This window comes from Leopardus geoffroyi, chromosome C1, assembly GCF_018350155.1.
Source record: "Leopardus geoffroyi isolate Oge1 chromosome C1, O.geoffroyi_Oge1_pat1.0, whole genome shotgun sequence".
In the NCBI taxonomy this organism is placed as follows: domain Eukaryota; kingdom Metazoa; phylum Chordata; class Mammalia; order Carnivora; family Felidae; genus Leopardus; species Leopardus geoffroyi.
Window position 1 is genome coordinate 12666798 of NC_059328.1, and position 14824 is coordinate 12681621.

The window sequence follows — 14824 nt, forward strand, 5'->3', positions numbered from 1 at the left end:
CATTGGTAAGTGGGGCTGGCTCCTGGCCTGGCTGTGGGCATGTCCACGTCTACTGGGGCACATTGGTGGACAAGGTTCTCAGTGGAATACACCCACTGGCACTAGTAGGTTACAGGGAGAATTCCAAAATGGCGCCCACCAGTACCATTCTTAGTAAGATAGACTGAGATGGACAAAAGGGCTCCTACCAGCGTCTCAGTGCATGGGCAGAGCCCCTGCTGTTTTCTGCCACTCTGGCAGACCCTCTAAGGTTTGTAGTAAATGGATCTTCTTTATCAGTGGCGTATGCTTTTTTTCAAATTGGCGTTTTCAACTGGTTTCCAGGTTGAATGAGTGTCTGCAAGCCTCTTAAGAGCAAGTTTCCTGTTCCTTCCGGTTTTCTAGAGTCTCTGAATATAATCCCCATTGATTTTCAAAGCCTGGTGTTTTGGGGGCTCATCTCTCCTGTGCAGGGTCCAAGGGTTGGGGTGCCTGATGTAGAGCTTGAATTCCTCATTCCTCAGGGAAGTTCTCTACCTTTGATATCCCTCTTGATTGTGACTCGCCACGGCTGGGTTTTTTCCTCTGGTGCATCGGTGTCTCTGCCTCTCATCTGGTCTCGACAGCATCCTTTTATATTTCTTGTGGAGGCTCAGTTCATTCAGTTTCCAGGTTCCTTTCAGAGGGAATTATTCCACGAGTATGTGTAGATAATTGTGTCCGTGGAAGGAGGTGAGGTCAGGATCTTGCTGCTTCAACATTTTGAACCCCGCTCCCTGCTGTTTCTCATCAATTTTTGGACATTATGTGTTGCATCCCCAAAGATGCAAAGATTCGGATGCAGAGATGTAAAGGATTAGGATTTGACTCACAGGACCCACCTCCCTTCCCTGGTTGTTCCATTTGTTGCCTTTGTAACTCTAGATGATATTCACAAGATGCTACTTCCTCTTGTGTCGCCTTTTGGCCCGGACTTTCCCTTGTGTCACAGGGGCATGCTAGAGCTTGGTCTGTTATCCCTTTCCTAGTTCCTTGTTCATTGATGTCATGTGGGTAGCTTGCGATGGCCCATGTTGGAAATATTTACACCATGGGAATCGGCAGACAGGGCAAACCAGGATTCTCCACCAGTAGTCAAACACTTTCCAGCACACTACTCACTGCTAGGCTTCTGAGGGTCCCTTCTAGCCCTGAGTCTGGTTCAGGCAGAGGCTGGGTTAGTTAGCTTGGCCTCCCGAGGCTCAGCTGGCAGGCCCAGCCCAGCACCGACACCCTTCTCTCTGTGCCGCAGCAAAGCTTCGAGGCGCATCAGGACGAGGCCGTGAGTGTGACGCACATGGTGAAGGCGGGTAGCGGCGTCTGGATGGCCTTCTCCTCTGGTTCCTCCATCCGCCTCTTCCACACTGAGACACTGGAGCATCTGCAGGAGATCAACATCGCCACCAGGACCACCTTCCTCCTGCCGGGTGAGGCTGCTGTTGGGCATCGCGCCCTGCTGTCCTGGGCCTGTGCGGGGAAGATGCTGATATCCGTGCAGCATCTTCCATGGCCAGGCGGAGGTGCCTCCTGGTCAGCCCATGTTGTTAACCCTCATAGGAGTGTTTGGCCAGCATCAAAAACTGGGGAGACAGCAGGGTCGAGAGGGGAGACAGCAGGGTCGGGATTCGAACTCAGGGCATCGTTCCAAAATCTCTCTTGCTGTCGTCGCTCTTCCCTCTCACCCCTCGTGGGAAATGAGGCTCCAATTTCAGCAGACTTCCAGATCAGGAAGCTGCTAAAAAGCCATACTGGGTGGGAACCCAGGCCTGTCTACACCTGCCGCCCCTTAGACACCCAGTTCTGCCTCCCATCACGTTCGGAACATGAGGCAAGGGGCAAGAGAGAAGGCCGACAGGGGTCTATTTCTTTAGAGGTTTTTCTAAGAAAGGCAGCTGTCTCTCTTAGTTTGCTGGTTGGGCTTTGGGGGCAGGGGGAGGGCGAAGGGCTTGGACGTCATCCCCTTGGGGCCCTGCTTCCTCCTGCAGAGCTACTGGTGATGCTCAGTGGAGAGGAGTAAGGTTGGAGCTCACCTAATACTCTGCTCCTCCCGCATCTGCCTCTGTGGAATCGGCTCCAGGCAGCGCCCTTAACGTCTGCTGTCCAAGGTGCTGCCCAGACCCTGCAGGCTGTGCCGGAGGGAACCAGGGCAGACACCTGCTCAGGGCCCGTTCCTACCCCCGGGCTGGCTTTAGAGCTTGGCCCAGCCCCCAGGAGACAAATAGACTGGTCTGGGAGGATGTAGAGGCTCCATCCTGTCCAAACTGGGCTAGGTTTGGCAGCTGGGAGAGCCGAGGGGCCCTGGGGCCAGGGACACGGGCCCGGCATGGCAGGTGGGGAGCTAATTGTTACAAGGACTCAGCAGATGGGCCGTGTGGAGGCCAGAAGTGGCTGTGTGCTGAGCTGAGGGACTGATCTCCCCGTCCTATGAGGCTGGGCCAAGGACAAGCACGTTAGCCAAAACCTAAGGGGCCGCGTGGGGGCCTCTGTTTTACCACAGAGGCCTGGTCCCTGACCCCAGCCAGGGGACCCAGAGATCCTGCTTCCTCCCGGCCAGGCACAACAATGGTCCCTGAGTCTGGCCTGGTGGCGACAGAGGGTGGTGGTTGCTTGCTCTACGTTCAGCAGTGGCAGTAGCCTGCCACAAGCCCTGCAGTGAGCTGGGTTCCAAGTGTTTTACGTACAGGGTCGCGTTTCACCGTAACCCCATGAAGTGGCTTGTCCGTGGTCACGCGGCAGGCCAGAGGCAGGGCCAGGAGTCTATGGGAGAGTCCCATGGTGTATAACGGGGAAGATATGGTTTCAGAGGTGGCCAGAGCCCTGACTCGGCCACTGTGGGGCTTGGGTAGGTCTCTCTGCCTGCTGGTCTGTGGTCCGTCCGTGGGAGTAGACAGAGGGCTTCCTGGCTCCGGATAAATGCCCTCAGGCATGGGAAGACACCTTGCACGGGCTTGGAGCATGGTAGGTGTGTGAGGAGAATAAATAGGGCCATAATACACTTCCCAGGGTGTGCTGTGTGGGCTCTGTGGGACCTGGGTTATGGCTCTTTGCCTGCTCTTCCCTCCTTCCCTCCCTCCTTCATCCCTGATTTCCCTTCCTTCCTTCCTTCCTTCCTTCCTTCCTTCCTTCCTCCCTTTCCTTCCTCCCTCCCCTTCCTTCCCTCCTTCTTCAGTTTCATTGCATTTCACAGTATTTAGCCATTATACAAGGTAAATCTATTTTACCTATGATAGAAATTTCTCTCTATCACAAAAATATTTCCACATTTATGCTGATAGCTAAATTACTTCAAGTTAGTGGAACAACAAAATAAGGGGGCCTTTTAAATCTCCTCAGCTTCATCTGGGGGCAGAGGAGGGGAGAGAAAGAATCAGCCCGTCAGGCCGTCCGAGGCGGGACTGGCGGGCAGACCCGGATGCAGGTGGACAGCCGCAGCCCCCTCGGGCACAACTGTGACCTTACCACGTGAGCTCAAAATGCATCTGCACACCCACTGGCTTACTTGTTCTCCGCAGTTACCCTTTGAAGAAGGAAGGGCGTTCGCTATCTTATGATTATGTCAGGGCCAGGTAAACGGAGGCCCCAGAGCCTAAATGACCTCCTGGAAGGTCACACGCCCAGGAGGCCAGAACCAGGCCCCTAATTGCAGCGTCTCCAAGACTTACTGGGCAGCGTCCCTATTCCCAGGCCTCAGTTGCCCCATCTGTACACGGAGGGGCCGAGATCTGAGTCGGAGCCTGGCTGTGGGGCACAGGGCACACCAGAGCTGGAGTCAGGCTGGCTCTGCTGCCGTCCAGCCCCGTGACCTGGGGCGGGTGGGGAGCCCCTGGGATCCCCGGTCCCTGCCTCCCAGGGAGGTTGGACCTTGCCTGAGGCGGTGCAGGGACAGCACCCCATAGTCTCTGGCTGGAGTGAGTCCTGGTCCACGGCAGTGTCATTCATTGGCATCATCTTCGTTCTCATCTTCGTGGCCATCCCTGCCCCTCGCCGTACCCGCCCTGTGGGCTGCACATCTCCCAGGGTGCCTCCCTGCTCGGTCCCCACTCTCCAGCCCATGTCCTTCTGGCTGCACCTGCTACATCCGGCAGACAGAAGCCACCTCTCGCTGGCCAGACCTCCCTGGGGCTGGGCCCTGGGACATCTGGGAGGCTTAGTTTCCCCAGGGGTTAGTGCCCTGGGCCTCCTCTGCCAGGCCTGACCGTTCCTAGTCAGCGACACCGTGGAGCCTGGGGCTGGGGCCAGGACCCCCCCAAACCCCAGAAGAGCCGGGCCGGAGCTGCCCCAGGGAGAGGGCGGCTTCAGACCCATTTCACACTGTGCCCCTGGCGGAAGAACAACAGAGCAGGATTCGTAAATTCTTTATTAGAAATATTTTAAAAAGGCTTTTAAGTATTTTTTTTCTTCCCCCACACCACCAAATGAAATAATTGCATAATTAGTAATAAATTTGTTCCTCCTCTAAGTGTGGACTTTTTTAAGGGCGTGTTAAAAATTTATCACGCTTCCTTCCTCCGACCCCTTTCTTCCTCTCGTGTACCCGGCTGGTATTAATGCATTTTTTGAACCTAAACTCCCCCCCTCCTCCTAACTAGACAGGTCATTAATAAAATGTTCTCCAAGAGCCTGAGCCTTTTAAAGTTGTATATCTCCAGATAGATGGCTTGGGTGAGTCGAACACTGCTGCATTAAGTCTCTGTGATAAAATATTTATCCACCATTAGAATTTTTTTTTTTTTTTTCCTTTCGGACTGTTTGTGAAGTGTCTTGGTCTTTTCCTCGAGGCAGACGGGGAGGAGGAAGGGCCCTAGAATGAGGTCTGCAGATGAAGTCATTTCTCAATGCTGGTGGCACTTCTTTGGGTTTCCCGCTGCCCTCCTCTCGTCTGCTGGGTCTCAGCTGTCCAGTGGGGGCCGGGAGGATGCGGGGGCATCGGGGAGCCGTCTCTTGCTGGGCTCACGGCCCCAGGGTTCCCTGGAACAGGAGGTGAGGCAGCGAGATGAAAAATTTGCCACTGCTCGCTCTCTGGGCTTAATTATTTTTGTGGGTTTATGGCTCTGATGGAGCTGATCTTGAGCCACGAGTCTAGGTCCTTTTAATAATCACAGACGTTATCCTAATGGCCTCCTTTTATTGATTGTACACTCTGGGCTAAGAGCTGCGCCCAACTGTGTGTGTGTATTATACAGACACACGTGTATTTCCAATAATCATAAAACTGAGCGAGGCAGGTTTATAATACTCACGGATAGAGAAGGGAAAGAAAATGACTTGTCAGTTCGCACGCCCTGTGCGTGACACCCGCACCCGTGTCCTTTTCTGCTATTCTGCTCTCGCTCGTTCATTTGTTCATGAGTCGAGGGCGCTTGAGCCGCGAGCTGGGGAATCAACTCAACTCTGAGTGTGCAGATGAGCTGCTGCCCTCACGAGGCTTCCATCTGCGAAGGCAAGCGGCGAGAGAGAGAGAGAGAGAGAGAGAGCGAGATGGGGCGATGGAGACCCTGACCAGGGCCGAGCGGGGGCCAGGTGGTGAGGAGGGGCTGAGAGTACCCGCCGCCGGCCGGGAGCCCGTCCTCCTGGTTGGCGTCTGCGCGTTTTGAGCTGACGCGGGCGTGGGCAGGAGCCCCAGCTTTGCACACACCCAGACCTGTCTGTGAAACGGCCCTTGTTGTCCAGAGACGGGCCCGGCTGTTCTTTCCGGGGTGTGCGTTCCCCTGTTGAATCAGCACCGCGAGTGGGACTCAGTTCGCGTCGCGTGGCCAGGCCCACCACGTGCGTCCGCGTATCCGGGAGGCAGGGTGGCCTTCCACCCCAGGCCCGCCCTCCCGTCGGGAGTCCCAGGCACTGCCAGGCGCGCGGCTGCTCGAGACCAAACACCTCAGAGTTGCCCTCGATGCCTGTCCGCTCTCCCAACCTGATCTAGTCTGCCAGGGGGTCTGCCATTTGACTTTGGAGCGGATCTCGAACGTGCTGGCTTCTTGTCGTCCTCCAGGCCACCACGGCATCTCGCCACCACATCTCTGCCTGGCTGGTCTGCTTGCTCCCTCCCTGCCCTCCACTACACTGAGGCCAAAGCGCTCGCTCCTCCAAGCCAGGCCACCCACACCTCTGCTCAGACCTTCCAGTAGCTTCTAGAATGTAGCTTCAGAACGAACAGGCACCACTCTTACCCTGGCCTACCCACTCTCTGCTTGTCTTGAGCTCCACCCCCCCGTCCCCGATCCCCGAGCTGCGCTGGCTGTAGTCTGCTCCTGCCACCCTCTTATTCTTGCCACGGGGCCTTTGCATGTGCTGTGCTCCAGGCCTTAGCTCGGGGCGGCTGCCTCCTCCTTGTCCTTCGAAACTCACGTCCCCACGCCTGCTTCCGTATCCTTCCAGAATGTGAGGGTAAGTCAGGAAGCTCAGGAACCTTCCTGCCCACTCTCTCCCTGCCCCATGCTCCCATCTGAATCCTCTGCCTGGTATTTATGTTCCTGGTTTATGTCTTCACTTCCTCTTTCCGCTCTCTAGACTGTGCTAATACGGTAGCCGCTATGACAATGAAAACCGGATGAAATGAAAAATCCAGTGCCTTAATCCCACCAGCTACATAGCCCGTGTCCACGAGACACCTGTGGCTAGTGGCTGCCGCATCGAACAGCGTGATCCATAACATTTGCATCATCACAGAAAGTCCTAGAGTGTTTGCTCCTCAAGAGCAGAACTTCGCGTGTGTGGCTCCCACTGTGCCTCCAGCACCGAGTGCAGAGTCCTGCGCGTAGTAGGTGCTTGGGGTGTCCCGGAGTGCCGAGTGAGTGGGTCAGTGATGGTAGAGTCCATTGTGTTAGACGATGCCGCGTGAACCCTGACATGGTAACCCTGGGGAGCCACCCTGTTCGGCTCGGAGGCTGTTTGCCGTGCACAGGAAGCTCGGACCCTTACCCGCGTGGAACCGCAGTAATGTGCTCAAGAGCGGAGAGGCAACAGAGGCACAGACTGCAACCAGCAGACCTGAGCCCTGCCCCTGCCCCGCACTCACCAGCTGGGTGACCTCGTTGGGCCTTCCTGTCCTCATCTGGAAAACGGGCCTAACGTCCGTGTCTCACACGTGTCCCAGGCCGCTGCAAGGCTTACATCCGACCAGACCGGGTTTCTGTGTGCTTTAGAAACTCCAGAGTGCGGTCCCTGGACCAGCACGCATCAGTGGCACCCGGGTCCTTGCCAGAAATGCAGTTGGGGGCCTCCTGGCCCTGCTGTTGGTGCTGAGACACGCCCAGGCCGCGAACCGGCGCTCCGAGCGTCATTTCACACACCGCGTGGCATTGTTGTCGCCATGGCACATGGCATGAGTTCGAATTTCCTTTTAGGGAAGACCTGGCCCCTCTCAGGGGGGCAGGAGGAATCGGGCAAGAAGGAAGACGGCCCTTTAGGAAGGCAGGGGGGCGTCGGTGCCGCCTGTCCCTCGTGCCCTTTTCCGGCGACCGTCGTCGTCAACAGGGCAACAGCAGTAGCGTCCGAAGGCACCTTTCTGTGTGTGCCGTGTGCCGGGCCCTGGGTTAGGTGATTTCCGCTCAGTCGTTGACTCGTTTCATCCTCAGGACGAGGCTGTGGAATATCGTCATTGTCCCCTCTTGCGGGTGAGGGAGCCACGGCACAGAGGGGTTCAGGGACCAGCCTGGGTCATGTAGCTGGGAAGGAGCAGAGCCCGGGTTTGAGCCCAGCGCCTGGCCTTGGAGAACCCGCTCTGGGCCGCTGTGGGGCGTGGCTCATGGTGTGCTTCCTGCCTGTAGAGGGCAGAGGGACCCCCGCACTGTCCCTGCCACCGCATTCTTGATGAAACAAAGAGACGGCACCAGAGGGACGGTCAGGCGCTAATCTGGACCGCCATCAGTAACATGCTGGTTCCTGGCACGTCGGGCCAGGGGCTGCCGGGCGCGCTATGCCTTCTCCCGGGGAAGGGCCCACGTGGGCGGAAGGACAGGCCTGGGCTGGAGACCGAGGGACTGCGGCAGCCTGCCGACTCGCCTCACTTCTGCGTCCACGCCGGCTCCCTTCCCAGGCATCCCATGTGCGCCAACATCCGCGTCGCCCTCAAACCCTGTCTTTGCTCCCCACCTGGCCGCGGAGGGCCCCCATGGGCCAGCTCCGTGGCCAGTGGCTCAACCCCCTTGCCTCCTCGGGCAGTCCCACTTTCCCCGGGTGGAAACAGGCTGGGTAGAGGGGCACTCAGCTGGGGGACCCAGCCAGGTCAGCCTCCCAAGCCCATGTCCTGACCACAGCCCCATCCAGCTTCCTGCCGGTCTCACAGGAGGAGCCGTTTCCTCACCTCGAAGCCCCCAGAACCCACTGCCGTCCCCGGAGGAGGCAGTGCGGCTCACGCTGGCTTCTCTCTCCGCAGGCCAAAAGCACCTGTGTGTCACCAGCCTCCTGATCTGCCAGGGTCTGCTCTGGGTGGGCACCGACCAGGGTGTTATCGTCCTGCTGCCTGTGCCTCGGCTGGAAGGTATCCCCAAGATCACAGGTGAGGCTCTGGGAGCCCGTCTGGGCAGGGCCTGGGACAGTCAGCTGCAGGTGGCCGAGGAGGGCGTGTCTCGTGCCCAGGTGTTTAGGCATCATTCTCCAATGTCCTCTGTCACCACAGGTGGCGCTGTGGCACGGCGGAATTATGTCCTCCCCTCCCCCTCTGTCTCCCACCTGCTTTCTGAGTTAGTCTCAGTGTCCTAATCCGGCCAGTGGGCACAATAGCTTGTCTTGGTCCAGTGGCTTCAGGATTCGTGGGGACCCCTGAATAGTGGCCGGGCCCCTTCCTGCTCCCTCCCCATAGAAGCTTCAACATGTCCAGGCTCCGGAGACCGAAATAACTGAGGGCCTCTGGGGATGGGGTCCCTGTGCAAATGTGTTCCTGTGGAGCAGCGGGAGGTCTGCCGGGACCTGTGGCACCGAGGCCAGGAGAACCAGGGTGGGGTCAGGGAGGACCCCAGAGCCCCGGGCCCCTCTTGGCCTCCGAGAGTCGTGGCAGAGCGGTCTCCAGCTGCTGCCGGAGGGCCGAGGTGGGGAGGGGGAGGGGGGAAGCTCTGAGGGTAGACCAGCCCAGCCGGATCTTGAGCCGCCCTCCCTGCTAAGGAAGAGTCTCTTCCTAAATCCAAGATCTCCTGTTTCCATCACAGAGATCATTTTGCTCCCCCCCGTGTCAGTCCTTGGGTTTGCCAGGACGTATCGGGCAGAGACTCTGCCCCCCAGCGCTGACAGTCTGGTGGAGGCAGCTGAGGTCTGGGGTGGCGGGTGCTATGCCGGCAGGTGTTCCGGCCCTCGGGGCACAGAGACGCAGGCGCTCAGCGATCTGTGGGTGGGTCAAGAAGGAGGGGCTCCAGCTGGGCTTTAGGGGATGGGGCGGAGCGGCAGGTGGGTGGGGAAGGTTCTCTGGGCAGAGCCAACGGCTTGGAGACGTGTGGCTGGTGCTTTCACACTGCTGCCCCCCCCTCCCCCCCAAGTGGTTGATAAGGTCGCTGCTGTCCCCTGTCCCGCTTCCCCACAGAAAATAGCCCTAGGGTGTGGGAGAGCCCCTCCCCCGGAGGCTCCACCATCCACTGCCCTTAGTAAAACCAAAACACCACCCAGAACGTTCTCCAAGAGAGGTCTGGGTGCCCCCTCCAACGCTGGGCCTCTGGGCCCCTTCTCCCTGCCCCACTCTTGCAGGGAAAGGCATGGTGTCGCTCAACGGTCACTGCGGGCCTGTGGCCTTCCTGGCCGTGGCTACCAGCATCTTGGCCCCCGACATCCTGCGGAGCGACCAGGAGGAGGCGGAAGGGCCGCGGGCGGAGGAGGACAAGCCTGACGGGCAGGCTCACGAGCCCCCGCCAGCGAGCCGCGTGGGCCGAGAGCTGACCCGCAAGAAGGGCATCCTCCTTCAGTACCGCCTGCGCTCCACGGCCCACCTCCCGGGCCCCCTGCTGTCCGTGCGGGAGCCCGCGCCCGCCGACGGCTCGGCCCTGGAGCACAGTGAGGAGGACGGCTCCATCTACGAGATGGCCGATGACCCGGATGTCTGGGTGCGCAGCCGGCCCTGCGCCCGGGACGCCCACCGCAAGGAGATCTGCTCAGTGGCCATCATCTCGGGGGGGCAAGGCTACCGCAACTTCGGCAGCGCCTCGGGCGGCAGCGGGAGGCCAGCCCCGTGCGGGGAGACGGACAGCGCCCTCCTCATCTGGCAGGTGCCCTTGACGCTATAGCCCCCACCGGGGGCGCACCGCCGCGGGCGTGGCGACCGACAGTCATGCGGGGTCCTCCCAGGAGCACCGATCGCCTTCCAGGGATCGTGGGGATGGGCCTGGGTCTCCCGGAACTACCTTGGCCGAGCAGAGGAGAACCTCTTCCTTTTAAAAAAAAAAAAAAAAAAAGAAAGGAAAGAAAAGAAAGAAAGAAAGAAAGAAAATAAAGGAAAGAAAGAAAGGAAGAAGGAAAGAAAGAAAATATTTCAGAGTTTTGGGGCAGGGGTTTGGGTGCGGGGAGAGGATACCTCTGGAGGAAATGGCCTTCTTTTTAAAAGCAAAAAACAAACACAAAACCTCACAACTGCCTGGCAAACCCAGCACCTCTTGTCTGGGCTGAGCGGGGCTCAGAGACGGCCGCGCGCCCCTCCTGGACGGGCGTGTGCGTGTGAGTGTATGAGAGCGTGTGGGCTGGTGTGTGAATATATATAAATACGTATATATGGTGTACATTATGTGTATAAATGAAGTCTGTACATATTGGAGCTCTGGGAGATGCTGGAATAAAAGGCAAGAAGAACGTGAGTGCTTGGACTGACTTTTTGTTTTTTGAGGTGTGACGGAGGCACGAGGGCAGGAGGCAGGGCTGTTCCGGAACCAGGGGGACCCCGCCATGGCACAGGCCCTAGAGTGAGCCGTTCGGTACACTCGCCATTGGCCACGTGTCGCTTTTTATTCGTGTAATTAATTAAAATGAAATGAAATCACCAATCCAGGTCCTGAGTCTCATAGCCACGTTTCTTGGAGAAGCCCCACGGGGTGGGGCGTCTTGGAGAAGCGTCTTGGAGAGCCCCACGGGGTGTGTGCCTCCCGCGCTGGGCACTACAGGTCCAGCTATTTCCATCATCCCGGAAAGTTCTCTTTTGCTCGAGAAGGGGCTCTTGGGAGCTTCTTTCCTGAATAGTTTCTTTTTAAAGTTTATTTATTTATTTTGAGTGAGAGCGAGCAAGCAGGGGGAAGGGCAGAGAGCGGGGGGGCAGAGGATCTGACGTGGGTTCCGTGCTGACGGCAGAGAGCCCGACGCGGGGCTCAAACTCACGAACCGCGAGATCGTGACCTGAGCTGAAGTCAGACGCTTAAGCGGCTGAGCCACCCAGGCGCCTCCGAACGGTTTTTGAAGCCAAGGCTGCCGTCCCCGCTCTGGAATGGTATGGAGGCAGGTGGCCTTGGCACCTGTCACTGCCGACCCGGGAGGGAAGGGAGGCGAAGGGCTTCACCGTGTGCGGGATAGGGGTCTGGGGCTATTGCTGTGGGCAAGGGGCGAGGCAGGGAGGGGGCCGAGGGAGGAAGGGGTGAGTTCCAGATGCTGGTGGCAGAGCCCAGGCTGTGGGGTGCGACTGGCGGGCGGGGCTGCCTGGGGCCCCGGCTTCCTTCTCCTGGCTCAGTTTCCATTCTCAGATGTCTGGAGCTGCCTGCAGGCAAGGCCACAAAACCAATACCCCCCACCCGAAAGGGAGGTGTGTTCTCCGTCTCCCCACCCACCACCTCACTGGCATCTGTCCACCTGGCTGTCCACCCACCACCCGCCCGCCTGTGCTTCCTCCCTTTCACACTTCCCGGCCTCGCGGCACCAGGCACCAGGCGGCGGGGAGGAGGGAAGCAGAGATCAGCGGGGGCGGGAGGCGGACCTGTCAACCAGACCCAGCTGTGCAGCTCGATGGCTTTCACGGACGCCCCGGGAAGCCGGGGGACAAGAGCCACCACGGAGAGGCCACGGCAGCCAGGTCCTAACCACCTGGAGGGCTCTCGCCCACTGGAGGAGCCACTCACTCACTCACCCCTTTCCGCAAACCCCTTGAGCTCCTGTTAGATCCTCGGGCACCGTGTTAGTTGCTGGGGCCGCGGAGGGGAGCGAGGCCTCAGCCGCCTCCGCCCGCAGGCAGTGCGCAGTTGGGTGGGGGGTCCCCAGGAGGGGGAGAGGGGAGCCGTGTCCGCAGGAAGCGTGGCCGTGGACGCTGGCCATTCAGGACGCCGGACGTTGCGTTCCAGACGAGCCCATCTTCTCTCAGCCTCAGTTTCCCATTTAGTATCCAAGGGAGACTCGCCACTGTCCTGCCCCCTGCTGGTGGGAGAGGAAATCAGGTGCACTGCGCCTGAGCTACTTACTGAATGCCGACCGGGTGGGGCTCCCACGGGGGGGGGGGGGGGGCTTGATCCCGTTAGTCAAACGCTGGTTGAGACGTTTCCTAGGACAGCGATCGACCGGTAAGTTGCGGCCGCTTGGGCCGGTGACCAAGCCTGGGGGCTAGGATCTGGCAGGCCTGTGTTCCAGTCCCGCTCCATGAAAGGCCTGTCGTGTGTCCTTTAGCCCGTCCCTTCGCCTCCAGGCCTCAGAATCCTCACCTCTAAACCGGGGGCGGCGACGCTTCAGGGAATTGCCGAGGACAAGCGGTAACGAGTCCGTGGAAAGCACCCGGGACATCCTCCAACAGCAGCGTTGCGATTATCCCTTACATCACCGCAGCCTGCCTTGTTCCAAACGATTTGAGGCAGACTGTCTTATTAAGAAGTCCCCCTTCTGTGCAGGAGTGGGCATCTGGGAGCTCTGCGGGTCTGTTAGATCCTAGCCCTACAGAACGCTCAGCTGAAGGGGACCCGGGAGATCCTCAGTGACTGACTTAGCTCCACGGCGAAATTATCATATCAGTCAACAGCCCTTCTCCAGAGTCTCTGACAACAGAGCGAGGGTGGGCTGGGGGCGTCTGGCGGCTCCAGAGACGTGGAAACACGTCGAGGACGTGCCTGGCATGGGAGGGAGAGAGGCCCTCGCTTTAAGGGGCTGATCACAGTAACAATAACCGTAGCATTTTGGGGGCACTCACGTGTCCTCGTGGCCGCTCCGCTGGTGAGGGACTCGAGGCTCAGGAAGTAATTCCCCAAAGGCAGCATCAGGGCCGGACTCCTGCCCCCAGACCACCCTGCCTCCAAGAGTAAAACGAGACAGACCAGAGTTCCAACGATGCTTTCCCCGCTCACCAGCTGTGTGATGTCAGGCGAGCACCTTAACCTCTCTGTGCCTCAGAGAGGAGATAGGAACAGTCCAGGCCAGGGGAATTGAATTGTCAGTCATTCCACGTTTACGGAAAGCCTACTGTGTGCCAGGACCCGGATCCAGGTAGGCACTTGGGTCGAGTGTGGTGAACTCCGCACACGGCCCGGCCCCCATTTTGCTGATGGGCACAGAGGGCACTGACAGTAAGTAAGGACGACACGTCACGTGGTGTTTGTGCTCTGGACAGAGAACACAGACGCCGGGAGGTAGAGAGGCTGCAGAGGGGGCTTGTGATGTCAAAAGCAGGGTTGTCTGGGGAGGCCACACCGAGGAGGTGACATCTGGGCCAAGACCTGAAGGAGCAGCAGACATCAGGCCATAGAACATTCTGGGCAGAGGGCACAGCAAGTGCCAGGGGCCGAGGCAGGAGTGTGGCTGGTGGCTGGGGTGGAGGGAGCGGGCGGCTGCAGGGCGGGGGGGGGGGGGGGCGGGGGGGGTGGTCGCGCGTTACCAGGTCAGATCACGGAGGGACTTGGCCTTTTCCTCTGTGACACGGGAGGTCGTGGGAGGGTTTGGAGAAGAAAAGTGACACCATCTGTCATGTGCTTTCAAACGATCACTTTCGGCTGCAAGGTTGAGGCTGATCCGTCGAGGGCAAGGGCAGAAGTGTGGGAGTCCGGAGAGGACACACCGAGGGGGCCGTGGCGGTGACCCAGTGGCCACGGTGGAGGCGCGAGGAGGTGTCAGATCCTGTGTGGTGTGCAGCTGGGTGGGTGGGGACAGAAGGGGCGTGTCAGGGACACTCGAAAGACAGAGTTGCCAGGAGGTGTGGGAGGGGCGGGCTTTTCCCGGGAAGACTGGGAAGGGGGTTTGGGGCGTTACACTGAGTTGTCGCCGAGCATCTTGGGCAGGCAGGACAGTGACTGGGAGTTTGGAGCTCTAGGGAGAGGTCCGCATGAGAGACAGGGGTGAGCGGGGAGATCTCCAGGGCGCAGAGGAGGGTGGGGAGGTGTGGGGGCCTGAGCGCGGGGAAGAGGCCAGGGTTGGAGGCTTGAGAGGTGGACAGGAGCGGCCAGGGAGCCGGGGGAGGCGGAGATCCAGGAAGGCTTGCCGTCCTGGAAGTTGTGTGGAGAGTGTCAGAAGGAAGAGGGAGCCATCTTCTGTGTCCAGTGCCGTGGAGAGAAGCGACCTTGCATTTAGGCCCAGAGGGGCCGTCCGGTGACCTTGACAAGAGGAAGGGGGGACCAGCCAGATGGCAGTGGGTTCAAGATGGAACAGGAGGCAAAGAACCGACTGGTCTGGGCATGAGGACAGCCGGGGGCCTGGGTGGAGTCTGGGGCCCAGGTGGGCCACACGCCTTTGTCCCCTGCCCTTGCCCTAGAAGGAGAAGCGCTGTTGCCTCACCCCTGACGAGCAGGCACAGGTGGGGGCCTGTTGTCAGGAGGCAGGTGCACCGGACCCACCTCCCAGCTGGGATCCGCGCAGCCGCTGGTTGGGAATTTCAGGCTGAGGACAGGTCGCTTGCTCCCCGCACCACCCCCCCCCCGCCACCTGTGGGTAACCCAGCCTGCCA

At 59.3% G+C, this 14824-nt stretch overlaps 1 protein-coding gene across 11 annotated transcripts in view; it reads left to right on the forward strand.

Moving 5' to 3' along the window:
• Positions 1–10784, forward strand: part of ARHGEF10L (Rho guanine nucleotide exchange factor 10 like) — a 159387-nt gene extending 148603 nt beyond the window's left edge. For all 11 annotated transcript variants that reach the window (XM_045475829.1, XM_045475835.1, XM_045475828.1 and 8 more), the window contains 3 exons: positions 1271–1445; positions 8390–8512; positions 9688–10784. In XM_045475829.1, coding sequence (XP_045331785.1) covers positions 1271–1445; positions 8390–8512; positions 9688–10220 — 831 coding nt within the window. In that variant the 3' untranslated portion in view covers positions 10221–10784. The remainder of the gene's footprint in view (positions 1–1270; positions 1446–8389; positions 8513–9687) is intronic.
• Positions 10785–14824: the final 4040 nt, after the last annotated feature.